This window comes from Trypanosoma grayi (assembly GCF_000691245.1).
Source record: "Trypanosoma grayi strain ANR4 Tgr_32_V1, whole genome shotgun sequence".
In the NCBI taxonomy this organism is placed as follows: domain Eukaryota; phylum Euglenozoa; class Kinetoplastea; order Trypanosomatida; family Trypanosomatidae; genus Trypanosoma; species Trypanosoma grayi.
The window spans coordinates 18,610-42,794 of record NW_008825651.1 but is presented as its reverse complement, the minus strand read 5'-3'; the positions used below and the strand labels follow the sequence as shown (position 1 = coordinate 42,794).

Genomic DNA, 24,185 nt, shown 5'->3' with positions numbered 1-24,185 from the left:
TTTTTTTCGGAAATTTCTTTTTAACCGTTTGTTTTTGTACAAAAAAAACGGCTTAGGGGAACTCTAAGTAATGGATTATAGCGTTTGTGAAGATGAAGCAGATAACTGGAGAAAGTGCACAGAGAAAAATTTAGGGAGTTCTGATTTAGATCAAATATGCACCAAGGAGCTTTCTTCGTTTGACCAATGCATTGCTGCGTGGCGGTCAGGTGTTGGTCATAGTGTGAGGATAAAGGGTGAGAATGAAGGTGAACCGCCACCGCAGTGTGCAGCGATGTCTTGCCTCATTGGATTATGCCTTCGCAACAACGGGTATAATTTTGAGGGCTGCAAAATTCCTATGCAGTATTTTAAGCACTGCGTCAAGAGCTTGTACGGATCGGAATACGTTACGTAAGCATCGCATTCCGTTATCCACGCTTTTTATTTTTTACTTTTTTTGAAAATTTTTAATATGTGAAACCGTTGTTTTTGATGATAGCGTCTCACGTGGCGAGTAGATGTTGCTTGATATAGGAAGCAAAACAAGCAAAAGCGAGGAATAAAGGACAGCGGCCATCTGCTTGTCTTTTTATTCTTGTTTTATTTTTGAGTTTTCTTCCTTGTGTGGCACTTTTTCCCCTTTGTCTTCTTGTTGAATACTACAGAACCGCGATGGATTTTTTTAGTGCTCTTTCTAGAGGGGCAAAATTTGATGCGGAGAAGCATGGCACTGCCATGAAGCGTTTCCGGTCTGGAAATGCCAACAAGGACCTGCCAGTTGCTTGTGGTACCTCGCCACTTCTATGTGAGAATGGCGCAGAGATACCTATTCCTAGTCGCACCCTGGATCTTTTTGGGAACTCCAAGAGTTTAACGTCCATGATAGACAAGGTTTCGACGAACGAGAATTTTCCCGACAACAGCAGTACAATCACCACCACCATGGCCCACAAGCCCCTTCCAACCATAAGTATGAAGAGAATAAAAAATATATGGCGTAAAAATGAATTGGAGGTTGAGGGTGTTGATGTGCCACATCCAATTGAGCATCTTTCAGACCTTGTACGTCCTCCATTGTCTGTTGATGAGCGCTTGGTTACCAATTTGTTTGAGCGAAACCATCGCATTCCAACACCAGTTCAAATGCAAGCCATTCCATCTTTGCTTAGCGGGAGAGATGTGCTGGCGTGTGCCCCAACTGGTTCAGGAAAGACAATTGCCTTCCTCATTCCCATGTTTCATCGGTTGAAAAAACCCAGTCCCGAAGCTGGTGTGAGAGCGCTTATCATAACTCCAACAATGGAGCTAGCTGAACAGATAGAAAGAGAAGCTTTTTTTCTCATGAAAGGACAACGCTGGAGACTTGTTCAGCATGGTCAATCGACGCGCAACAAGGACATTTTTGTCACCACACCTGGGCGTGTTTTCTCAATGATGGAAAAAAAACTTATTGATCTTAGTAACATTCAGTATCTTGTATTTGACGAAGGAGACCGTCTGTGGGATTCCACGACTGATAACCTTCAAGTGGTAGATTCTGTCCTCACTGCATGCACTTCTGGAGAGAAAGTGGTTGCACTGTTTACTGCCACACTGAGTGCCAAGATTGAAGCAATAGCTCGTTCGGTAATGAGCTCTGACCCTATTCGTATTATTGTCTCTGGTCGCGCCTCGGCAAGCAAGAATGTCTCACAGAAGCTTCTTTTCTGTGGAAACGAGCTGGGAAAAATTGTGGCAATGCGCAACATTCTTCGCGAGGGGATAAACCCTCCAGTACTTATCTTTGTTCAGAGCATTGAACGAACAAAAGAGCTTTGTGAGGAAATAAGGTGCCAAGGTCTCCATATTGCAGTAATGAATTCTAAGATGACACATGAAGAACGAGATGATACAATGATGAATTTTCGTCTTGGGAAGATATGGGTTCTTATCACAACAGATGTTCTTTCCCGAGGAATCGATTTCAAGAATGTTGGTACAGTGATTAATTTTGATATTCCGACAACTGTTGAGGCCTATATTCACCGAATAGGTAGATGTGGACGTGCTGGAAAGACTGGTACAGCCATAACATTCTTCACTGAGGACGATAAAGAACGAATTCCACCAATTGCTCGTGCCATGAAAGAGTCAGGCAATTTTGTTGAGGATTGGATGCTTGAAATAAAGTCCGACCGTCAGACACGTCGTCGTCTTCGGCGATGTACTCCCCAGAGAATGATTGTGAGCACGAGGAAAAGAATGCTTGTGGCTGATCAACGTATGGAGAGGCAACTCCGACGATTGGAGCATGACGCTACAGTTGCGAAAGATAAGGATTCGAATAAGAGTAGCGTGTAGCTAATGATAGGTTAACAAACAAATCACACACAAAAAAAGGAAGAAACGGGGAAACTATGGCTAATCCGACTAACAAGTTTTATAAACTCTTCGAGACACGCTTAATTCACGTTCATTTGTGCTGGGCGACTATGGATACAATCGATTCCCTTTTTTTTTCCTCTTTGATTCTGGTACCGATGTTTGGGTAGAATTTTATATTAGTTCTGCATACAGTTAAGTATACCGCATGTGGTAGTTGCCGTGCCTTTGTTCATAGAGGAGGTAGCATTGGCGCAGGAAGCCTCCAGAGAGGCAAAAGCAAAAAAAAAACCCTTGGAGTAAAGTGAAACCATTCTTTAGTGTGCTAAATGGTCGGGCAGGTTCTACGGTGTGTATGAACTGCGGCGAAATCTTCATGTTTTGGCAAGTCGCTTTCCTGTTCTTTTTTTATTATTATTGACCACGTAACACCGTATACGTGTCATTTTTAGTTTTGTTGGTCTGCTGGGGATTTTTCTCTGCGTGACCTTTCTTGAGGGCGGTGACGGAAAAAAAAATTACGGTCTCCGTTTATTAACGAAAAGTCGCTGGTTTCGCTTATTTGTGGCCTAGTTGTGCGATGGGACTGTTGTTTCTCCTTGGTGTGGGTCATACAAGGATGGCTAAGGTATTCGTCAAGATGAAGAGTTTGTGCTGGTGGTGACATAGTTTTGAGATTGCTATAAGTATCTGCGGATGCGGTTTTGGTGTGAGAAATCGGGATGCATGGAGGTGGGAATAGTATGGTCTTATGTTGACCTTGACTGTGAAACTGCTGTGGCTTGCATCAGAGGGCATGCATGGTACCCCTAAGCAGAGTGTGTGGTGGGGGAACAGATGACCAGGCAGCCTGACAGACATAGGGGGCCTTCTCTTCGGATGTTACAGGAACCAAATTGAGACGAAAAATCCAAAACAAATGCCTTTTTCTTATTCTGCATCGTCTAAAGTGGGAACTTCGATCTTTTTCTTTTTGATCTAATAAAAAAAACAACGTTCTGAAACAAAAAAAAAAGGTAGCAATGCCGTTGATAAATGAAGGGGAAGAAGTAACGCTGCTCGCTGTTGCTCTCGCTGGGGAGGATACGTTTTGGCTTTGCCAACCTGTCGGGGGGAAGCGCCTTCCCCCTGAGTGGAAGAATTGCACCTGTCAGTGGCTGTATCTTGTTGACGACGCGGACATACATAGCATGTTGCCTTGGTACAGGGATGATCTGGGTTCTGTGCTCGAGCTTGGTGTGGGGGCAACTTCAAAGATTGAACGTTTTGCAGTAATAGCTGACTCTGTAAAGGCTAGAAAGATCGTCGTTGGTGAAGGCCATGCATCCAAAACGTACTTTGTCGTTGGAAATGAAGAACGGGATCTCTTGGAAGCTAAGTTTGATGATTTACTGAAGCGTGAGACTAATGTTGTCACGACCGAAGCTGTCTCAGTTGCGACCTCCGAGAAACCAACGGAGGAAAGACGACCCATGAGCGCCACTAATCATACGCGTGAATTGAGTGATGATATTGAAGGAGGAAATAGTGAAGTTTTTGCGTGGAAAAACCATTACATAATGGAGTATGGAAATCGCATCTTCTACGTCTGCTCTGCTCTTTATGGGAATAAGACTGGGTTTAAGGTAGAAAGACTTATTCGTAAAGGTGTGACAATATATCTCCTATTTCAAGATGAAAACGCTGGGCCATGCCGAGTAAGTGAAACGCAGGAAGGCGAAAAGGTTACAACAAGCTCGATTTTGGATGGAAACGACGGCAAATTAATGGTGATGATGACGTCGTCGCGCGGTGTGGTGATGCGAAGGAGTAGAGAAGTAAGTGAGTGCACCAGATCTGAACCATCCTTTAAAGCTGTGCGGAAAGAGAGTTTAAGGGTAGACCCTCCGCAATACAGGACTCTTAAAGTAGCTGGTGTGAACCTGTGGAAAGACTTCGATAAAAGACCTGAAAATCTGATGAATTTGGTAGATTTATTCCCCTTTACAAGCGATGATGGGGATTCAGTGCGTACGACTGTCTTCTCGGACGGGACTTGCGTCACGTACAATGCAGCTACTGCTGCAAAGTACGCGGGAAGGAAAAAGGTTGTAGCCACACCGACAGACTGTGACATGATGGGATTATTGGAGAACATACAGCTGGCGAAGGAGCAGTTTAATGCCATGTAAAACAAAAAAAAGAAGACCAGGGTAAAGTGAAAGATAGAGATGGTGTGTCTCCTCTCATACGTACGTATATATATATTTAGGGTGTTTTGACCGATATCTCATGTAGTTTTCCCCCTTTTTTTCCTTCTCGGTGTCTTTCTGTTTCAACCACTATTGTCATCTGTCTATATTTGTTGCTGCGGTTGGAGCTAGCGAGAGGGGTATGTTGCGTTTTCGTCTAGTACTCACACTTTCTGCACAGGGAACCGTCCGGGGTGTTTTCCAAAGCAAAGCCTTTGTTTCTGCCAGCAAAGAGCTTCCATGCACTCCTGAGGGAAAGAATCCGTACGACGTTCTTGAAATTACTGTCACTAACGCAACAAGCCTGGATGACGTATCGAAACAGTTTCGAGAACTCGTAGTTCGTAATCACCCGGACCGACCAGGAGGATCACACGAGCGAATGTCTGAAGTAAACGCGGCATACAAAATTATCAAAGAACACCATGAAAAACTGATTAAGCGTCTGAGGGAATGCGAGGCAGATACAAAGGGAAATGAGGCTTACCAACGATACCGACAAACTCGTGCGCGTAGTGACGACGAACTGGGGCGATCTGGTGGTGTATTTCGGCGTAACGCAAAGGCTGCTGAACAGGCTTCCGGTTTTAGAAAGGCCCGCTCGCTTCAAGAAATTGAGTCTGATTGGAGACAATTTAAAGAAAATACGGAGCAAACTATTACGGGCATGTGTAATCGCTACGAACTGGCTGTTGAAAAAGGGCGTTTTTTCCGTAAGACCTCTATACTTAACGAAATTACGGTAAGGGAGAGGTGGCTGCGAAAAGGTTTTGTGAAGAACGTTTGGGAAGAGGTGCACGAAATGAGGGGAGAGCTTCTCCGTCGAGGTGCACGTAGCTCTCAGCAGTCGCAGCTTGCTGAAGAGATGGTTTCTTTTGCGTCCCTTACGCAAAGGAAGCTGAACGAGGATTTTCAACGTCTTACTCAAATGAGTGTCCAGTCACAGTCCCGCTTATTTATGCAGCGAATACTCTTTATTTTGCTGATGGTGGTTGTCTTTATCAAGGTGTGGAAGTGGATTCTCACAGGAATGTTTAAGAATTCACTCACGGTGCGGTTTCGACAGGGAATCTTGAGCCGCTGATAATGATGTTGGCGTTCCCCCCTTTTTTATATTTATTTATTGCTTCAGCTGCAATAGCTGAGTTCCTGACCCATGGTGCAGCGCATCTCTTGGTATTTGGTTTGGTTCTTGGGGCCTGGAGGCAAAAGTTTTTGCTTGTTGCTTTCATTTGTGTATTTGTCTCCCATATAAAGTGGACTTGGCGGTGTTTGTGCCAGTCCAATGCTTGCAAGAAAGAAAAATGCACAATTTGTGAATATAGCATCTCTTATGGTCTCCGATTCGGAGCGTAGTGCGTCCTTTGATCCGTTCGATGGTGCCGAGAAGGATGAAGCAACGCAGGTGCGGATCAAGTGGTGGTCGGATCATGTGGATCAAGTGTTAGAGTCAAATCGAAGCCCCTTTGTGGCTGCTGAAATTTTGTTGCAGCAGATGGGGGAATATGAAGCCTCTGAAGGTATCAAGGAAGAGCTTCTTCTTGCAACTGTTTTACCTGTTCTTCATCGTTGTGCGGCTTTCTTGGGCACATATGGAGATCTCCTGCAAAAGGCACTCCATGAAGTTGTACCGGCGATAATGTTCACGAGAACTCAAGCCTTGAGTCATGGCGAAGTGATCCAACGAAGATCTTATGCGGAGTGTTTTGCATGTATCCGACAGAAGTTCGATTACCATGTTAGTCTTGCCTCTTCTTTGCAGCGTCGTGCTGCTCTTGAAGAAGACGTGATGAGGCGCGTTGTTTGCAAATTAGACAAATTATGGGTAAAGATGTGCTTTAGGGCTTGGAAGGCCCTCTGTAATCATGTGAATGCGAAGAAGAGGGGCTTCCAACGTCTTGCGACGAGGGGAGCGGTGCTACGGGTTGTCCCTGGTCTTGTCAAGAGTTGGCGACGCTACGCACACGAAGTCACGCTGCACGAAAAACTCTCGAAACATGGTGCGCTGACGAAGGAATTAGAAACTCTGTATCTCCTCGAGCAGGCGGCAAAGAGTCGTCATGAGCGTATCCTTGAAGAAGTCAGAGAGAAGAATCGGCTACTTGAAGCGATAACAGAACGTTCGTTAGAGACGGAAAACCGGTTAAGGGTACTCGAAGGCATTTTAGACGAAAATAATCTCTCCTTACAGGCTCACTGGAAAAGCTGGAATGAGACTGCTACCAACTTGTTCTGTGACACCCACGAATCCCAGCCTCCCGTTATTGGTAATCTTCGTTCAGATGTGCAATCTACATTCCAAAACATCACAGATACGGCGATGCTTTACTTGAAAGAGGCACAGAGGCGTACATGGAAGTTAAGTAAGAATACTATTTGCCAGTTTATTGCCAAAGCGAAACTGGGCCCTGAACTGACGGAGCGGATGGGAGCTGACGAACTGATTGCTGCGGTAGCCCATGTTTGCCAGTCAGTTGCATCTCCCTTGAGAATCCTCGATGTTGTTCGTGACGACCAACAGAAGTACGATTTAACTCTGAAGTTTTTGTCTTGCATTAACGATGGTGGTCATTGCTCACTGTTCACGCAACACCAGTTCCGTTCTGAGGATGAAACTTTGGCTGATGCCTGTAAAGAGCATGGTAAAAATATGGTTGCACATGTTACCGCAGGTATTGATTCACTCCACTGTTGCCCGGAGACAAATGAGAAATATCTTTCTGCCATACAAAATTGCTTAGCGGCTGAAGAGCTTACTCAAGTGCATGATTATTTGGGTAGGGTTTTCTGTGAGCTCGCGGCAACTGGGCTCCCTCTAAACAGAGAAAAAATTGAAGGGTGTGTTGATACCATTTTTGAGCCACAAGATCGTCAAGTAGTGCGCGCGCTATATCCTTCACAGGGTATTACATGTGCTTCAGACATGATCAACTACCTTTCCAAGGTATCACAGTTCAGTACATGGTCGATAACCAGCTTGGTGGAGCATATAGAAAATCATTACGATGCCGATCCAAAGGAAGACCTTTTCTCTGCACTTTACGATGAGGACGTTATGAACTACTTCAGTGAGCACGGAAACGTTCTCACTGGCATCTTCACAAGGTTCAAAGAGAAGAGATTTCCTATGCTTCTTTCAAAGGAAGTGTTGAAGCCTTTCTTGCTTCGAAAATTAGGTGTACTTGGTGACGAAGTCGAGACCTTATTCCAATTAGGTGCGGTGCCGGGAAAGATATCCAAAGATGAGTTCAACAACTTTTTGCTTGCACTTGCTGCAATTGTCAACCCCTCTCCTTTTGTCTCAATTTCCAGAAAGCTTTCTGATGTGGTTGAGCTATGTACAGGTGGAGACTGAGTTATTACGCAGCTAAACTGGGAGGAGTTAGTCCTTAAATGGTTTCTATGTCCTGGCTTTAAGATAATCGGAAAGTTTTTGCTTCCTTCCACTTATTTTTGCATACACATACCCCTTTTCTCTTAAAGAAAGGATTATTATGTGGGAGGTAGTATGTATTCCTGCAAGACAGCCCACCGGACATTTGTCCATCACATGGCGCTAGATCCATCAGGTACTTTATTGGCATCGTGCTCGAGTGACAAAGGTGTTAATATTTTTCATAGGGATCCCGTAGAGACAGAGTCCAGTGCCTGGAACCTATGCTGCATTCTCAGGGATCACGTGTCTACAGTGACACGTGTTGCATGGTGTCTGCATAGGGAGCATGGGCCTTTGCTGGCTACTGCAGGTGCGGACCGCTGGATTTACGTGTACAAGATGAATGTCACTAAGCAAGGTGACAAAACAGTGGCTTCTGCAGGGAAGTGTTCATCTGTTAGAGGTTATGAAAAGGATGTGATCACAGATGTGGCATTTATTCCTCCTCGGCAACATCATGTTCTTCTTCTGTCGACCGCATCACTGGATGGATGTGTGCGTCTCTACGATATCCAACCATTGGAGTTGAACTGTGTTTACAAGATTACTCAAGAGACCGATGTCTGCCGTCCTCTTGACACGCAGCGTGGTGGAATTACTTCCATTGCTTGGTTTCCAAGTTCAGTTGATGAAGCCATGACTTTAGCTGTTGGATGCATGAATGGATGCTTCTACCTTTATCGGTTTTCGAAGGAACATGAACAGTTTGAGCGGGTTCGCAACGTACGTCCTGAAAAGGCTGAGGCTTCTATTCACCATATTGTCTGGGGCCCTTCGGTCGGAAGATCATTTCAGCTGCTTGTGATTTGTTGTCGTTGCTGCGTGTACGTTGTGCGACTGAACTGTATTTCACCTGCTCTTGAAGATTATGATTGTGACGTTTTTCGTTGGCCTCGTGGCGCTGTTTGTGCAGCATGGAGTCGTTCGGCCACATTATTGTACCTGATTAACGATGATGAGGCAATGGAAATGACAGTTCTTCAGGCGAGAGACCCTTCAGACCATCACTCATGGGAGGAGGTGTCACAGAACATGCCCTGATGGAAGAAGCAAAGTAAAAGTCAAATCAAAGGGCAACAAAAAGTCTAATAGTAGGCGCTGTTTTTCTTGGTGAACATGCACACCTGATTGTCCTTGACGCGATGACTGCTCGCAGGAAAAGTGTTGGAACACATATTTCCTTTTTCTTTCATATTCACTTTCTTCACTCTCTCTCTCACACACACCCACACAATAATTCGTTTTGCGGTGTTCTCAAGTACAATCCTTTTTCGGAAAAAAAAATATTTTCTAGGGGGCTTTCGTTGCTGCACTGCGGGATGTATGGCAGCAAGTCCACCGTCGAGATGGGGTTTTGTTCCATCCATCGTCGCAAACGAACAAAGGTTGATTTGGTGCCTTTAGATGAGCATTCTGGACAAATGCGCTGTAAACCCCATAAGGAGTGCCGTCAACGAAATGAGACGGAGATGGTTATTTGTAGTCTTCACAATCGCAGAAGGAATATTCATCAAATGAAGGAGGTCCGCAAAGGTATATTTGAATGCCTACCCCAATTTGCCTGCCGTGGTCAGTTCAGCGATAGTACTGCGGCTGCGTCCACTGCACCTGTACCTGTATCTGCACCCGCCTCATACGTTTTGCCACCAAAAGGTAGCCGCCCGCAGCAAGCACCCGGGGAGGCACGATTCACACCTTCAGTAAATGTGGCATGGGCACCTACATCTAATCGTGCACGAAATGTGGGACTTGTGACCTCCAATGACTGGGTGCAAACTGACCACAAGACATGGTGCGCAAGGCATGGGAAGTTGACATCTCAATGTGAGCTTATCAAGGACTGTTGCCACGTTTGCTATGATGCGTCTCTTTGTCTTTCTACTCCACTGGAGTTGCCAGCTGACCTTTCGATGAAAGGGTGCAAGGAGCTGCTATGCTCGAAGCACAACACATTGAGGTTGGTCGAATTTTTGGAGAGAACGCTTGACAAAATGGGGTACATCTGTGTTGCAGGGCACCGGTGTCGAGGTACACTTATTAATCAGCAAGAGGTGCTATCGGAACGGGACGCTCATCCCACCAAAGAGGTAGTCTCTTCATTTTTTGTATAAAAACTGTAATGGCGCGGAACGTCACATATTCATAAGGATAGAAAGAAAGGGACATACAAGGGCTACATGACTTCTCGTGCGCAATTTTTTCCCCTGTGTCTCAGATTGTGTCTTCACATCCATTTTTTTTCTTCTCTTATTTATTGTAAAAGGGACCAATGATTCCATCTGCTCAGGTTGAGCCTGATGCACCCTTAGTGGAAGGAATGGAAGAGGGGATAGTCATACAATGCACCAAAGTGGATGAGATTCGGCAGGAGACATCGTACCTCCATCTGAATTTTAGTGGCATTTCAAATGTGGTGTGCCAGAGGACAGTTGTACTTATTGCGCTTTTACTGTTTCAGTCTCTTTCTCAGTTTATACTTGAAATGTACGAGGATCTTATAAGCAGACACGTTATTATTCCAATGTTTCTGACAATGCTTGTAGGTGCAGGTGGAAATGCGGGGAATCAGTCCACAGTGCGGTGCATCACTGGTTTAGCAACTCGAGAATTTCGTCAAGGTGACTATTTTCTGGTCTTGCGTAAGGAGACTGTTTGTGGCCTCATAAGCTCTTTACTGCTGACTGTGGTTGGATTTGCTCGAGTGTACTATTTCTACGGAGGTCAATTCTTTTCAACGATTGCTGTGTCCCTGTCGCTTTTTTGTATTATGGTGGTATCTACGTTATTAGGTACGACTCTGCCTTTTCTATTCAAATTCTCGGGTATCAGGAAGGAGCACGCAGCACCTTGTATCCAAGTGCTGATGGATATCACCGGTGTCTTCATCACGTGTTTCTTGTGTGCCCTTATTATTCCCCAAAGTGAGGCGCGTGGTGATGACATGTGGACCTGAAGAATAAGACTGCTAGAATCTTGGTATTTGGAGTGAAGAGTCATGGAGACACCCTGCTTTCTTTGTGTCTGGTCTATAATTTTTTTTTTTGTTTTTGTTTCACATTGCATATATATTTGCTTTGTTTTGGTTTGTCGTTTCTCATCCAGTGTGCACAAGATGGTCGAGGCAACCCCAGATATGGCAAGGTACTGCTTTGCTGTTATATCTAGCAGACTGAAAAACGAAAAGATTCCAAATGCTCCTGAAGGCATCCCTAACGACCCTTGCCCAATATTCGTCAGCCTGAAAACTCTGCATGGTAGGCTTCGAGGTTGCATCGGCAATTTCGATGCTGAGCCACTGCATGAGCAACTCAAAAGGTACGCGATAGCTTCTGCGTTTGAGGACAGCCGCTTTCCTCCAGTTGAGCTAAAGGAGCTCCCGTCATTGACTTGCTCTGTGTGCCTTCTTCATTCCTTTGAAAAGGCGGCAAACTGGAAAGACTGGGTGCTTGGTGTTCACGGAATCAGAATTAAATACAAACACTACGGTGCAACTTTCCTTCCCTCGGTCATGCCAGAACAGGGTTGGGATCATAAGCAAGCGTTACATCATTTGCTTAAGAAGGCTGGCTATAGTGGTGATGTGACGGAGTCTGTTCTCAATGAAGTGGATGTGACCCGTTACCAGGAAAGCAAGGCTGATGTGTGCTTTGCATCCCTAGAGTCAAGGGCATAAGTATGAGGGCGTATTTTACCCCTTTCATATTCTCTATCCCAATCAAGTTCATCATGGTGTTGATGAAGGGGTTGGGGAAGGCAAGTGAGAAAAGAGTAAAAGATAGGTTTCTGCAAATATATTTTTTTTCGCTCATTCTCAGCTGTGAAAATATGGGCTGTTGCTTGAGCATACTTTGCTGTGTGTTGTTTTGGCGAGACCTTATTTTCCCCCTTTTTTTTTCTTTCTCTCCCAGTGCGTAACCTATGTTGGGCGGTCTCGTGGACGAGGCGAATGTTCCGCCAGAAGATCGGTCAGCCAAAAGTCCTAGCAAATCTGCCTTGTTCTTAAAGTCAAGAACAAAAAGGCTAAAAAAGGTTGATGAGTCCAGAGTTGACGGGTTCCTCGACAGAGCTCGACAGGGAATTCACTGCTCGTTTTGCGGTGGTGTGAAATGCAAGCATGAAAGCTGGATGGCACTAAAGGAAAAGCGGGCAGATACAGCAATAGAGGGCTTGAATTCAAACTGGGTAGGGACAGATGTGATTGCAAGTCAGCGACCGTCAACCTCGTTATTTCTGAAATATCTCCTTATCCAGCAATTCAAGGAAAAACATATTACAGGAGTATTCAATCTGCAAGAGAAAGGTGAACATGCGAGCTGTGGGCCTGATGGAGTTTACGCGTCTACTGGTTACAGTTACAACGGGGAGGAGGATTTGATGAGGCACAACATTAGTTACTATGAGTTTCCCTGGCCTGATATGACAGCGCCGCAACAGGACATTGTGCTGCGAAGCGTCCAAGTGATGGACTACCATGTCAAGAACTCTGGTAAGGTTCTTGTTCACTGCCATGCGGGATTAGGACGAACTGGACTCATGATTGCATGCTATTTAGTTTACAGCCAGCATATGCCAAGTGCAGAGGTTATAAAACTTGTTCGGCAAAATCGACCTGGAGCCGTTCAAACTTCAAGACAAGCACAGTTTATTTACGATTTTGAACGGCACTTGTGGAGGCTTACTCAGGCGTTTCGAGTGGAAATATCTGATGCAATTATTGACATCGAACTGTTTCTACAGCGACAGCGTCTTGTGTTACACGGAGAACAGGCGGATTACTACCGTTTCATACCCATGGTGGTTCATGTTCTTCTTTGTAGACTGTTGAATTTGACGAAAGGCTGTCATTCTAATGCGGAATTGGCACTTCTTTCCCTCGCATCCAGTGCATCTCCTGGGGAAGCGACACTTAGTGCGTGTAGACTCTCCATTAATAGACGCCGATTCAACGTGAATGCAATGACGGATGTGGGTATCCTTAGTTTTCTTGTCTGTGATTGGTTTAGGTCCATGTCGGCCCCGGCACTTAGTGTAGAAGCTTGTGATGCCATTGTTGAGTTCAAAAGAAAGGGACCAAATGAGCGGAACTCTCTCCCGGAAGAAATAGCCCGCATCTTGAGTAGATCTGTTCGACACACATTGGGCATGGTTGTATCGGCGTTCTACGTAATCTCTCTTCCAGTAAAACCCTCTGTTAAATCGTACGCGTTTAGGTGTCTCGCGGACTCGTTTGCACACGCACATGACCCTGTCAAAGTAAGACACAGTCCTGTTGAGCGTGAATTGATTTATGAGTTCTTCCTCGAGTGGGCCGATTCTATCCAAGACCTCTACTTTAATGTGAATCGTGTCGACGCAAAGCACACAAAAATTCGGAAAATAGCGCTTGCTTCTTCTATTGCCCTTGAGGACACTTTGCATAGTGACTTTCGACAGCGTGCTCTCACTTTCCATCCAGCAGATCTTGTGGCGGAGGACAGTGAGGAAAAGTCGTAGAATCTTCCCCTCCCTATTTATTTCGAAGACTTGCCAAGGTGTTGACGACTTGCCTGCCTCCAAAATTTTTTCTTTGCATTTCACACTTTTTTCCCCCGTGTGGGTGTGTGTACTTATTGGTGTGTGAACATAAATCTGTTTCTCTCTTCTTATTTGTTTCTGATGTATGACTATATGTATATATTTTCTGCATTGGATAGACAAATATGCTTAGGCGTTCCTTTAATGCATTGCAGAAGGGTGAGAGGGGGCTGTACTTTCCCATCAATCACCGCATTGTTGACCGCCGTATAGCCTCTGGGGTCACTATAGAAGAGACGGATGTGCAGTCACGGTATCGCCGTGAGCTTCGTACGAGCTTTACAACAGGCGAAACGCGACAGACTGTTCCTCCCGCGTGGAGTGCACGAGAGCGGCCGACACACTTTCTGTCATTGCGCCTCCCGGTGAGGAATGCCATCAGTACACGTGTGAAGGAGATGCATGAACAAATTCTTTTTTCACATCAGCAGCACGCCCCACTGCTTGTTCCACTCACAAAGCTTCACATCACTTTGGGTGTGATGACAATTCCAGAGAGTGAGTGGGCGAAGGTGCTTCCCTCCATTCACGAATGTGTCTCGCAGGTTTTTTCCCCGATCCATCCAATGAAGCTTCGTTTTCGGGGTTTAGGAACTTTTGGGTTTGGCCGTGTCCTTTTTGTTCGCGTTATTCCAGAGGCAGACTTCTTTGTCCTCGATAGTGCTATTTGTCAGATTCGACAGAAGGTTGGAAATGGGTTGGGTGTAGACATGAAGGGTAACCCACACGACTCTTATGTTCCTCATTTAACAGTAGCGAAGATTAGGCGTAACCAACAGGCTCAATTCGGCACCAGAATACCTCTGTCGATTTGGGCCGATTATCAACACCATGACTTCGGTGATGTCACGTTCTCGATAATTGACGTTTGTCGCATGCAAGGGTCGCATGACGGCTACTACCACACTGAGGGCTCCGTGCAGTTGTCGTAGCTGATGCAAAAGAAGCCCTGTATATATATATATATATATATATATACACTTTGGAAAGATCCAAGGGCTGAAAATACTTGACTTACTCAGTCGAATTGCCTTCGTTATGTTTTGTCTCGTTTTTTCCCCCTTTCGTTTACAGTTCCTTTGGTGGTTTTTGACGTGCCACGTCTGTAGCAATGAATACAAGCAAGACGAAGAGCACAACGAAGAGCTCGGGTGGCGAAAAGGGAGAGCAAAGAACACCGCTCGCCATCCCCATGTCGGAGAAACACAAAATGCAGCTTCGCGCGGCGTTTGATCTGTTCGACTCGGAGGGTACAGGGCGCATCAAGGCGCTAGATGTGAAGGTGGCACTTTGTGCCCTCGGGTATGATGTGAGCAAAGAGGAGCTTGGCCATCTGCTCCGGCACGTGGGCGGCTCCATCACTGGTGCGGTAGACTTCAATGAGTTCCACAGTGTTCTTCTTGCAAAAATTATGCAGCGTGAGAATCGATCGGAGGCTGTTCGTGCATTTAAACTGATAGATGTTGGCGAGAAGGGGTACATTGGCATTGATGATCTGCGTCCTATTGCGGACTCGCTAGATATTGATTTGACAGATGACGAGCTGGCAGAGATGATCCTCTTCGCCCATCCATCAGTTTCGTTTGGCAAGAATGAAACTGAGATCAAGGAACCACTCACAGTGAGCGAAGAGGAGTTTCTGAAGCTTATGAGCCGCGCTCATGTATATTAGCTCAGCTTACCTGTGTACTATCACGAAGCTGCGTGACGAACCGCGTGGACGCCAAAGTACGTTGCGGGTGGCAACAGCTGAGTTTTGAGTATCCTTCCTCTCGCTTGCCCGTTTCTCTTTCTTTCTCTTCCCTCTTTTTTTTTGTTTTCCTACTCTCCCCCTTTTTTTTCTTTGTTTCCCTTGAGACGGGGTAGTAGTGAAATGTCAGTTGTGGCAGTCTCCTCCTACTTTCTTTGGACGCAAAAGGGGAATACAATTTTGCCACTAGTTCGCGGCAGTGGTTTTCTCGTGTCATTTAAACAACTGAGCGGTTTCTATAGCTATCACGTCTTGAGCGCGGCTCATGTAGCATGTCCGGTAAGGTACCGACAAATCTATGGCGATACGGTTGGGCTGCGGGCGATTGGTGAGCGCCACATTAGCACAAGACTGCTGAAGCCACATAGCAACGGCCTGGTGGAGGCCTCGCTCGAGATGGAGTTCAAGCAGAACTTTTTTCCTAACGTTGATGTTGTGTCTCTTAGGTGCAGAGATGAAAGAAGGTTAAAAGATTTACAGTTGATCTCGGTAGATCTGGACCTCAATCCCATCGAGAATGACACGGAACTGTTGTTTCATGGAATAGATGTTTCAGAGGAAAAGACCAATCCCAATGATGACGGTCTGCGAGTGACACCAGTTTGTATTGAGGGAAATTGCAAAGCGGCACTTGTTTCTCTTGACTATGGCACCGTGGTTTTGGCGTCGCTGAAGTCACCTCTCATTCTAAGTATGTGTGGTGGACCTGTTGTGCGGAAGGACAATGGACGGTGTGTTGGCATTGTTGTTGCTCGAGTTTTGAAAGGTGCGCCTCCTCGTGATCCTCAGGTTGGTACCTTGTACCAGGATCCGTATCTGGACATTTCGCAGAATGAGGACATTCATGCCAACGGGAGAATGGACGTTGCATTTGTGCCGATTCGTGAGTTTTACGACTCTCTTAGGCGTTGTGAAATATAAGGCATTGTCTTCATGTCCGTTTGTTCATCTTTCTGTATGGAAAAAAAAATGACTGTATGGGAGAGTAGCTTACGCCTTTTGCACGCATCTCTTGCTTCTTTGTCTTCTTTCACTTGTATCCGGGAATAGTTGTGAGGGGAAATACAGTGATTTTTCATCAATAGAAAAGAGAAGGATGGTGAAAAAGCAGCCCGGTGCGGAAAATATCCGTGTGGTTGTCCGTTGTCGTAACTTGTTGCCATATGAGGCAGAGCGAGGCGACAAAGCTCTTGTGCGTCTTGACCTCGCGACAAACCAAGTTGTAGTTCAACACCCTATTGGTGACCCGGATACTTTTGCTTTTGATGCTGTGTACAACAATACATATACTCAGCGTGATATATTTCTTCAAGAAGTCCAGCCGCTCGTCGAGGCCGTATTGCAAGGCTACAATGCGACGGTCTTTGCGTATGGACAGTCTGGCTCCGGCAAGACGCATACTATGACAGGTAAATTGAGTGACACACAAATGTGGGGTATGATGCCTCAGGTGGTTAATTACCTATTCAATGAAATCAAAAAGCTGTCGTCTTCAACAAAGACATTCAAAGTAAAGGTATCCTACGTAGAGCTGTACAATGGTAAATCACGCGATCTTTTGGCTTCAAAACAGATAAACCTCGAAATCAAGCAAAATATGGCCAAGAACTTTTACGTAAAGGGCGCAGAGATGCCGGAAGTGACAAGTTTTGATGAGGCCATCCGGTGGTTTAACGCAGGTACAGACCGCCGACAGACTGCATCCACAGACTTGAACGATACGAGCAGTCGCTCCCATTCACTTTTCACCCTTCAGGTTGAACAGTTTGACTTTGAGCAAGATCCGAGTTCACCCATTGTGCTTACAAGCAAAATCAACGTGGTGGATCTTGCGGGATCAGAGAAGTTGAGCAAAACCAATGCCACTGGGGAAACTGCAAAGGAAGGTTGTAATATCAACCTGTCCCTTTCGGCACTAGCGACTGTCATTGATACCATTGTAAAGGGCGGCAAACACATCCCCTACCGTGGCTCACCACTAACAATGCTTCTTAAGGATTCCCTTGGAGGTAATGCGAAGACTGTCATGTTTGCAAATGTGGGACCCTCAGACAAGAATATTTCAGAGACAATATCTACGTTGCGTTTTGCACTGAGAGCAAAGCAAATTGAAAATAAGCCCATCAAAAATATGGATCCAAAGGATGCTCGCATTCAGGACCTTCTTGATCAGATTGAAGACCTCAAAGGAAGACTGGGAAATGTGGACTTTAACAAGGAAGATCAACTCCGGCAGCGTATCGAGGAACTAGAGATTGAAAACGCAGATCTTCGAGGAGGCGGTGAGAAGGACAATCTTGAACTAGAAGAAAATTGTCGTACTCTCCAAGCACAACTGGAACAGGTGAACTTGGCGCTTGCCGAGAAGCAAAAGGAGCTATCAAAGGAAATTGACGGGCAGTCTTTGTTGCAGTGGAACCTTGAAAATGAGACGGGCCATATGAGGGAGCTTAGATCCCTTGCAATCAACTTTATCAAACGAATATGCCAGGAAGAGCAACTGCGGGAGATACGATCCCAGATGCCCCAGGACGGTTCTTACAACACGACCGACAATGACTGGGATGTTAAGGAAATTGGATTCTACTTCAACGGATTCGCCGCAATGTACGATTCATGGAGAGAATCCACGTATACCCGAGAAGACCTTGAGAAGTATGCACAGAAAGCAGCGAGTGGCCTAATTGAGCAAGCACAACGGCAGCTTGATGAAGTTACCCGCGCGCGTGATGAATTAGTACGACTGCATCAAGAGGATTTAGCAAAACGTGCAGCCGACAATGAATCACTTTCACAGCTAAAGGTGGACTTGAATACACTTCGAGATGAAAATCTGAAATTACGTGAAAAGATCGAGCGGGACCAGGAGCGAATTAAGGCTAAGATTGCCAAAAGCAAAGAGGAATACAAAAGTTTGGCCGAACAGCTTGAACTCTCGCAGTCACTTGTAGTAGAGAAGGAGCGGGATATTGAGCGATTGAAGCGGATGCTAGAGGAGAGTGGCAACAATGCTATACTCAACGCATCGCTTAACAGCGGCCTCACGGGTGGCAATGTCGATGAACGTAGTGCTATTCTTCGGCAGCTACAAGAGGAGAAAGGGGCCAGAAAAGTGTTAGAGTCACGCATTAGGGAGGTTAATGTTTCCCTTCGTCGATATGGTGTTTGTATTTCGGAGACGAATGATGTTGCTGATGGATTTGGCGTATCTTCTGGTGTTAATGATGCTTTTATACTTGCAGCAGTTGAGGAGGAAACCATTGATGGCGATATTTATGCCCAGTTACAGCAGCAAATTCGTGTCAAGCAGCGTCTCACGGAGCTTCGCCATCAGCATCAGCGAAAGTTGGATGATCTAGTAAAAAAATATGAGCTTATCAAGACTGGAAGGACCACGTCCAACAGCGGTGTATCTGCTGATAATACACTTCATTCAACCGTCGCAGATGAGGCGACCGCGCAGCAAATCAAGGAGTTGCTAATGCGGAAAGATGATGAGATTGAACGTATTACTCATGAAAAGGAGAAAATATGTGATAAGATCGTGAAGAAGCTGAACAAGTGTGAAATGAAAATAAAAGAGTTAGAGACTACACTTGAGGAAGAGCGTGCACAATTTGCAGATGAACGTCAAGAGATTTATAGTGAAAACCGTGAGCTGCAAAAATACAACCAGCAGTTGTCGGTGGAGGTGGAGACGCTACGTGGCCAGCTTGGCAGTGTGAAGGATGAAATGGATTCCATGGAGCGCGCAAAGAGTGCTGAGATTGATCGCTGGAAAGAAGAAGCAGAGAATTACGCCACGCGACTTGATGAAGCACGGTCTAATATTGCTGGATACAACGAGCTGCAAAAGAGTTATGATCGCTTACAACAACAACTTCAGCGCACTGAGGCTTCTCTAAAGGAGAAGGTCGACAACCTCGAGAACAACCGACAGATGGTGAAGTGGTCCAATTCGCTTCTTGCTTCTGAGAAGCAGAAGGTGGAGCAGATGGAAATGATGATGAAACAGCAAGAAATGGAAATACGTCAGCGCGAGGAAGAATTGCGGAATGAAATGATGATTGATATCAACAAGCAGGTGGCGGCGAACAACCGTCGTCTGCAGGAGCAGGCCGCTCAGTATCACGAGATCGTCTCTCAAGAGCAAGAGAAGCAGAAGGGAATCATGAAAAAAGTAAAAAATGCAAGAAAAGATGCACAAAAGGCGGCCCAACGATACGACGAGATGATTCTTGAAAATGAAGCTCTTTTGTCCAAACTGGAGGAGCTAAAGGTGACTTCCATGCGGATTTTCCTTGAGAAACAGGAAGCTCAGAGAGAACTGGAGGCGTTACGCCCCACACGACAGGTCAGTGCCAGACGTCTCTGATGATACAACAACGTGTCCTCATCCTTGATTGCAGACAATTATTTCCTCAATGTGCACCTCAGCGCTATTGCGGAGTTGGTAGATAGTTTTCCCAACGTCATGTGAAGTTTACATTATATGGACGTGTCACTCCTGTGCGTCTGCTTGTTTAGATTTGGTATTCGGTAGATTTTTTTGTTTGTCTTCTTTTTCCCTTCGTCTTCCTATTCTCTAAGTCGCGTTGTCTCCTGTTATTATTGTTGTATTGTAGCATATGGTGCGGGACACAGCACAGCACGCTTCTGTTCTGAAATCGCGGCTCTCCAAGGATGCGGTGAAGGAGCAGGAAGTGGCAGTGAAGCGCAGCAAGCGTAGCAACTTCACAGTGGCCTCATCACACAGCAAAGGAAATCCTATTCACCGTCCTCTCAAGTATCATGAGAAAAAGCTCCTCCGAAAGCACGACTTCATGCAATACCCACAGGACAACTGGCACGAACCTTTCTGCATCACGAAGTACCACCTCGAAGACCGCGAAGACTACCGCCGATACCTGCGTCTGGTCGGCCTCATCAGACAGATTCTGGCGCACCTTCGCTACCTTCCCGCAGACAGCAAGGTTCGAATACAGATAACTCAACAAATGTTAGACAAGCTGCTCTCCATGGGTCTAATTAAAGAGAAACTTGGTTTGGCCGAAGTGGATAAAGTGGGTGTGGAGGCTTTCTGCAAGCGTCGCATACCCACTGTTCTGCGTGATCTCAGTATGGCGCCTAACTGCAAGCTTGCTGCAGAGCTTGTTCACCACGGGCACGTTCGAGTAGGCACCACACAAGTTAGAGACCCAGCCTTTCTTGTTCCGAAGGGCCTGGAGGATCTCATTACATGGATGCCGGGCTCAAAGATCAAACATCACGTGGACTCATTCAATGTTCAGCGTGATGATTACGAAGAGTAACTCTCTTGGATATGTGCGGTGAAAAGGTTTAACATGCGTTTAAAAGAAAGGGCATTCTCCTTTGACATTTCTGCTGACTTTGTCTGCTGTTGTTTTCTGCTTAGTCTCCGTCTGCATGTGATGTGTTTTCTCTTGTTTAAATTTTTTTCGTTTGCGTTTGTGACAAGTCAAGCCAAAACATGCAAAGGAGTTTTCTGCCAAATTGAAGTGTCACAGTCCTTGATTTGGGTTCACATGTTCCAGGCGTGTGTGTGGGTGGGGAGGAAGAGGAGGAGGAGGAGGAGGGGGGCGCGTCTCTCCTTCCTACCGCTGTGAAATGAGGAAGTGCACTTTGGTATTTACAACTCGGAGAGTAGCGCTTTCTCAGATTCCCGTGGAGGGAATTTGTTCCTTTGTTTTTGTGTGGTAGATCCGCAAAAAAGATAAGGCTTTCCGTTGTTCAACAAGTACAAAAAGCACAAAGTTGCGTTGTCCTGGAACCTCTGATTTTGGGGACTACGAGTTCACTCCAGTTGTCGGGCGTAACCTTGAGATATTTGTCTGCATTTATGGTTGCATGCTTTTGATTTGTGGAATTTTTTTTCGATGTGTCTGTCTCAGTGTAAGTGAGGCTCTGTGATGGCGTTTCTGCCCGTATGGTCATGGGAGCTTTGCCGACGCGTTTGTTTTTTATTTATTTTAGATTGCCGTGCGCTTCTGTGCGATGAGCTTGTCACCCTGGAATCGCCTTCTACTTGCTTCTTGTTTTGCTTTGTTGTTGACTAAAAGCCAATTTATCGCGTTGTAGGCAAAGTCCGAGAACGCACACGCACGCTTACACATCAACACAAGCGGAAATACACCTGAACAGAAGAGAGTGCAGCAGTCAAGGGGGGAGCGAAATCGTTTATTATGTGCGCCGATCGTTCTTCACGCCGAAAGGAGATGGACTTTATGAAGCTGATGAAGGGGCCGCGGAAGGTGCACCCATCGGACTCTGTGTCAGAGTTCTGGGTTGAGTTTCGCGGCCCTGAAGGTACACCATACGAAGACGGGACATGGCTTATTCATGTTCACCTTCCGCCAGAGTACCCATTCAAGTCACCTTCTATTGGATTCAGCAATCGCATCTTTCACCCCAACGTGGACGAGGGAAGTGGGTCTGTCTGCCTGGACGTCATCAACCAGACCTGGACACCCATGTACGAGCTGCAGATTATCTTTGACGTCTTCCTCCCACAGCTGTTGAGATATCCCAACCCTGCTGACCCGTTAAACTCTGCTGCTGCTTCAAAGTTGCTACGTGACCCCATCGCCTACGTTTCGATAATTCAAGACCATGTCGCAATGTATGCTACACGTGAAGCTGCCCTGGGAAGCATTCCCGCAAACTTCCAACTCCAGAAAGAGGGGTTCATCAGAGTGGATGAAAAGAACCGTCGTGCCTCCGAAGAAGACTCTCCTGCCACCTCCAAGGGTCTCACATGCGCCCCGACTTCAAGTTTTGAGAGCGAAGAGGATTATGAACCAGATGCCATTGAGATCTAGCAATGCAAAGAAAAAAAAAAGGAGTAGCTGCATACCACCAGACAACTGCTGCTTCTATTCAAAAGTGAACACGTGGAGGTAGACCTAGTTATATGATGAACAATGAGAATAGGTAAAGACGCTGCAACGCTCACTTGCTGAATTTACCACCTTCTCAGGCTGCAACCGCCATTTTGATACAAACATTTGGACGCGCACCCTTCACTAAATGTATGTGCCTTGTCGTGATGGGGGATAAAGCCGTGTCTTCTTCTTGGGTTCGTATAGATCTTGTTGTAAGCAATGCTTTAGTTTTTCTGCTCCGTTTTTGTTTCCCTTTGCTTATCTTTGCGTGTGCGTTTTCTCATACCAAAGAACCAATCGGCTTTAACTGCCGACACCAATGATTCGACCAAACCAAGTGAGTTAGCAGCCCAGTGAGTGTAACGTGGCAAAAGAAAAAAAAAAAACGCTTCGTTTTCCCAATTACCCGTAGTGTGGTGCTGCCACGTGTCTGATTTTGTTTCTGTTTGGGTGCTATGTGGTTCTCTTTAAAGTGTATTTATTATTATTATTTTTTCCTTTATGAGAACTAGCTTTGAAGGTTCGCTTCTTTTCCTGTTGTTCTTTTCGTCTCTAAGTTTTTCTTCAACAGAATGAGAAACAACAGTAGGAAGCTTCCAACGCTGATATCATCTACGAGCTTGTGTGGTTTCCCGGAAGCACTGAAAGTGAATGCATTACCTCTCATCGATTGTCTGCTCAACTGGTCCGTGCACCGCGGCACAGAAGTGTTGGTGTCGGAGCTTTCTGGATGACGGTAGAAAGTTGTCATGGCTTGTATTGGAAAGAAATTTTTTATGGACTTGTGGTGGAGCTTGCCTGTATTAAGAGGAAGAGCCAGTTGCCAGCCGGGGGAAAGTGCTTTCTGAAACCTTGCACATCCGTGTGTAGGCTCCGATGGTTGCACGGTAATCCTGGAGGTCTTTGTGATATATGTGCATAGGTGACCATGCTACAATGCATGCCTTATCGATGTGATACAACCATTCGAATTTGCCTTTCTTCTGCATCGGTCAGTGGCCTCAGACCCGATTCCTTTCGCTGCGCATAGAGCGAGCCGTGGGCTTCTTGTGGGATCGAAGGAGGTGACATATTACTTGATTACCTGCTAGGCCCCGCTCTTCACGGTGCCATAAATCTGATCGTAGCCTTCACTCTACTGCGTTGGTTTTTAACTCATGTGGTGCGCAACAGCGGAAGGTGTCTATCCATGGATACATCACAATAAAGTCTTTCTGCAATGTCGAAGGGAGTAACTCTGCTTTGTTCTTCAGCGATTTTGCAACGGCTTGCTTTGTTTCCTTGTGCACAGAGTGTGAGAAAGTCGAGACACTGTTTGCCAACGCCAAAACAAAGAAGAGATTTATCGTCTACTCATTGCGCCTTGAAGCATNAATTGATCAGAGAAGAATGCCCATACCTCGCATATTTTTCATCATGTTCTGATAGCTTTGGCAGTGGCGGTGTAATTATTCCGTCTGCATCCGTTGCGGTGGATGTCAGAGCTGGCTCGATCAGGTTCCAGTGTGCTTTGCTCGATTAGTTAAGGATGCTGCACGTGAAGGTTGTCTTCTTGCTCTACCTCTTCATCAGACGAGTGTGCGCCTTGTTGTTTCGTCTTACATGGATTGTGTTACAGGCGCGTGTTTTTTTTTTTCCCTTCGAATCCCGGTTGGTATAAATCGTTCATTCGTGGAGCACCGTGGAGGATGCGTGCGACGCGACTTGCAAATAGACTGAAGAGTGTGCGCTCCCGTATTCGTTTGCTTCTTGTGATGATGAGGTGTTGTCTTTCATTACCTTTGTTTTTTCGTTCGTCTTTCATCTCTCGCACAGTATGTTGTATTAAAATATAACTCTCTGCATTATGTTCTTGTATGGTTGTGCGTCTGCCTTCAACTTGGTTGATAGTCGTTACGTGTCGATGTTGGCGCGTCATTCTGCCATGACGGGAGGAGAGGAAGGGGGGG

At 45.8% G+C, this 24,185-nt stretch overlaps 16 protein-coding genes across 16 annotated transcripts; all 16 read left to right on the top strand.

The window, feature by feature from the left end:
• Positions 1 to 70: 70 nt before the first annotated feature.
• DQ04_00321260 (hypothetical protein) lies at positions 71 to 397 on the top strand (the record flags this gene model as incomplete). Its single annotated transcript, XM_009308757.1, has 1 exon — positions 71 to 397. One exon carries the CDS (start codon positions 71 to 73, stop codon positions 395 to 397), a length of 327 nt encoding a protein of 108 aa, XP_009307032.1.
• Positions 398 to 654: 257 nt separating this feature from the next.
• Positions 655 to 2,322, top strand: DQ04_00321250 (putative RNA helicase, putative,ATP-dependent RNA helicase; the record flags this gene model as incomplete). Its single annotated transcript, XM_009308756.1, has 1 exon — positions 655 to 2,322. The coding sequence occupies one exon, from the start codon at positions 655 to 657 to the stop codon at positions 2,320 to 2,322; it is 1,668 nt and encodes a 555-aa protein (XP_009307031.1).
• Positions 2,323 to 3,533: 1,211 nt separating this feature from the next.
• Positions 3,534 to 4,514, top strand: DQ04_00321240 (hypothetical protein; the record flags this gene model as incomplete). Its single annotated transcript, XM_009308755.1, has 1 exon — positions 3,534 to 4,514. The coding sequence occupies one exon, from the start codon at positions 3,534 to 3,536 to the stop codon at positions 4,512 to 4,514; it is 981 nt and encodes a 326-aa protein (XP_009307030.1).
• Positions 4,515 to 4,716: 202 nt separating this feature from the next.
• On the top strand, positions 4,717 to 5,658 carry DQ04_00321230 (hypothetical protein; the record flags this gene model as incomplete). Its single annotated transcript, XM_009308754.1, has 1 exon — positions 4,717 to 5,658. One exon carries the CDS (start codon positions 4,717 to 4,719, stop codon positions 5,656 to 5,658), a length of 942 nt encoding a protein of 313 aa, XP_009307029.1.
• Positions 5,659 to 5,907: 249 nt separating this feature from the next.
• DQ04_00321220 (hypothetical protein) lies at positions 5,908 to 7,929 on the top strand (the record flags this gene model as incomplete). Its single annotated transcript, XM_009308753.1, has 1 exon — positions 5,908 to 7,929. One exon carries the CDS (start codon positions 5,908 to 5,910, stop codon positions 7,927 to 7,929), a length of 2,022 nt encoding a protein of 673 aa, XP_009307028.1.
• A 195-nt stretch (positions 7,930 to 8,124) lies between these two features.
• Positions 8,125 to 9,051, top strand: DQ04_00321210 (nucleoporin SEH1; the record flags this gene model as incomplete). The annotated part of the gene is made up of 1 exon (XM_009308752.1): positions 8,125 to 9,051. The coding sequence occupies one exon, from the start codon at positions 8,125 to 8,127 to the stop codon at positions 9,049 to 9,051; it is 927 nt and encodes a 308-aa protein (XP_009307027.1).
• A 380-nt stretch (positions 9,052 to 9,431) lies between these two features.
• On the top strand, positions 9,432 to 10,121 carry DQ04_00321200 (hypothetical protein; the record flags this gene model as incomplete). The annotated part of the gene is made up of 1 exon (XM_009308751.1): positions 9,432 to 10,121. The coding sequence occupies one exon, from the start codon at positions 9,432 to 9,434 to the stop codon at positions 10,119 to 10,121; it is 690 nt and encodes a 229-aa protein (XP_009307026.1).
• A 158-nt stretch (positions 10,122 to 10,279) lies between these two features.
• DQ04_00321190 (putative Mg transporter) lies at positions 10,280 to 10,963 on the top strand (the record flags this gene model as incomplete). The annotated part of the gene is made up of 1 exon (XM_009308750.1): positions 10,280 to 10,963. The coding sequence occupies one exon, from the start codon at positions 10,280 to 10,282 to the stop codon at positions 10,961 to 10,963; it is 684 nt and encodes a 227-aa protein (XP_009307025.1).
• A 159-nt stretch (positions 10,964 to 11,122) lies between these two features.
• DQ04_00321180 (ammecr1) lies at positions 11,123 to 11,683 on the top strand (the record flags this gene model as incomplete). The annotated part of the gene is made up of 1 exon (XM_009308749.1): positions 11,123 to 11,683. The coding sequence occupies one exon, from the start codon at positions 11,123 to 11,125 to the stop codon at positions 11,681 to 11,683; it is 561 nt and encodes a 186-aa protein (XP_009307024.1).
• Positions 11,684 to 11,928: 245 nt separating this feature from the next.
• Positions 11,929 to 13,503, top strand: DQ04_00321170 (putative phosphatase; the record flags this gene model as incomplete). The annotated part of the gene is made up of 1 exon (XM_009308748.1): positions 11,929 to 13,503. One exon carries the CDS (start codon positions 11,929 to 11,931, stop codon positions 13,501 to 13,503), a length of 1,575 nt encoding a protein of 524 aa, XP_009307023.1.
• Positions 13,504 to 13,709: 206 nt separating this feature from the next.
• DQ04_00321160 (A kinase (PRKA) anchor protein 7) lies at positions 13,710 to 14,516 on the top strand (the record flags this gene model as incomplete). The annotated part of the gene is made up of 1 exon (XM_009308747.1): positions 13,710 to 14,516. One exon carries the CDS (start codon positions 13,710 to 13,712, stop codon positions 14,514 to 14,516), a length of 807 nt encoding a protein of 268 aa, XP_009307022.1.
• Positions 14,517 to 14,695: 179 nt separating this feature from the next.
• Positions 14,696 to 15,256, top strand: DQ04_00321150 (centrin; the record flags this gene model as incomplete). Its single annotated transcript, XM_009308746.1, has 1 exon — positions 14,696 to 15,256. The coding sequence occupies one exon, from the start codon at positions 14,696 to 14,698 to the stop codon at positions 15,254 to 15,256; it is 561 nt and encodes a 186-aa protein (XP_009307021.1).
• Positions 15,257 to 15,457: 201 nt separating this feature from the next.
• DQ04_00321140 (hypothetical protein) lies at positions 15,458 to 16,255 on the top strand (the record flags this gene model as incomplete). The annotated part of the gene is made up of 1 exon (XM_009308745.1): positions 15,458 to 16,255. One exon carries the CDS (start codon positions 15,458 to 15,460, stop codon positions 16,253 to 16,255), a length of 798 nt encoding a protein of 265 aa, XP_009307020.1.
• Positions 16,256 to 16,430: 175 nt separating this feature from the next.
• Positions 16,431 to 19,709, top strand: DQ04_00321130 (OSM3-like kinesin; the record flags this gene model as incomplete). Its single annotated transcript, XM_009308744.1, has 1 exon — positions 16,431 to 19,709. One exon carries the CDS (start codon positions 16,431 to 16,433, stop codon positions 19,707 to 19,709), a length of 3,279 nt encoding a protein of 1,092 aa, XP_009307019.1.
• A 253-nt stretch (positions 19,710 to 19,962) lies between these two features.
• Positions 19,963 to 20,646, top strand: DQ04_00321120 (putative U3 small nucleolar ribonucleoprotein IMP3; the record flags this gene model as incomplete). The annotated part of the gene is made up of 1 exon (XM_009308743.1): positions 19,963 to 20,646. The coding sequence occupies one exon, from the start codon at positions 19,963 to 19,965 to the stop codon at positions 20,644 to 20,646; it is 684 nt and encodes a 227-aa protein (XP_009307018.1).
• Positions 20,647 to 21,537: 891 nt separating this feature from the next.
• DQ04_00321110 (ubiquitin carrier protein 4) lies at positions 21,538 to 22,173 on the top strand (the record flags this gene model as incomplete). The annotated part of the gene is made up of 1 exon (XM_009308742.1): positions 21,538 to 22,173. The coding sequence occupies one exon, from the start codon at positions 21,538 to 21,540 to the stop codon at positions 22,171 to 22,173; it is 636 nt and encodes a 211-aa protein (XP_009307017.1).
• Positions 22,174 to 24,185: the final 2,012 nt, after the last annotated feature.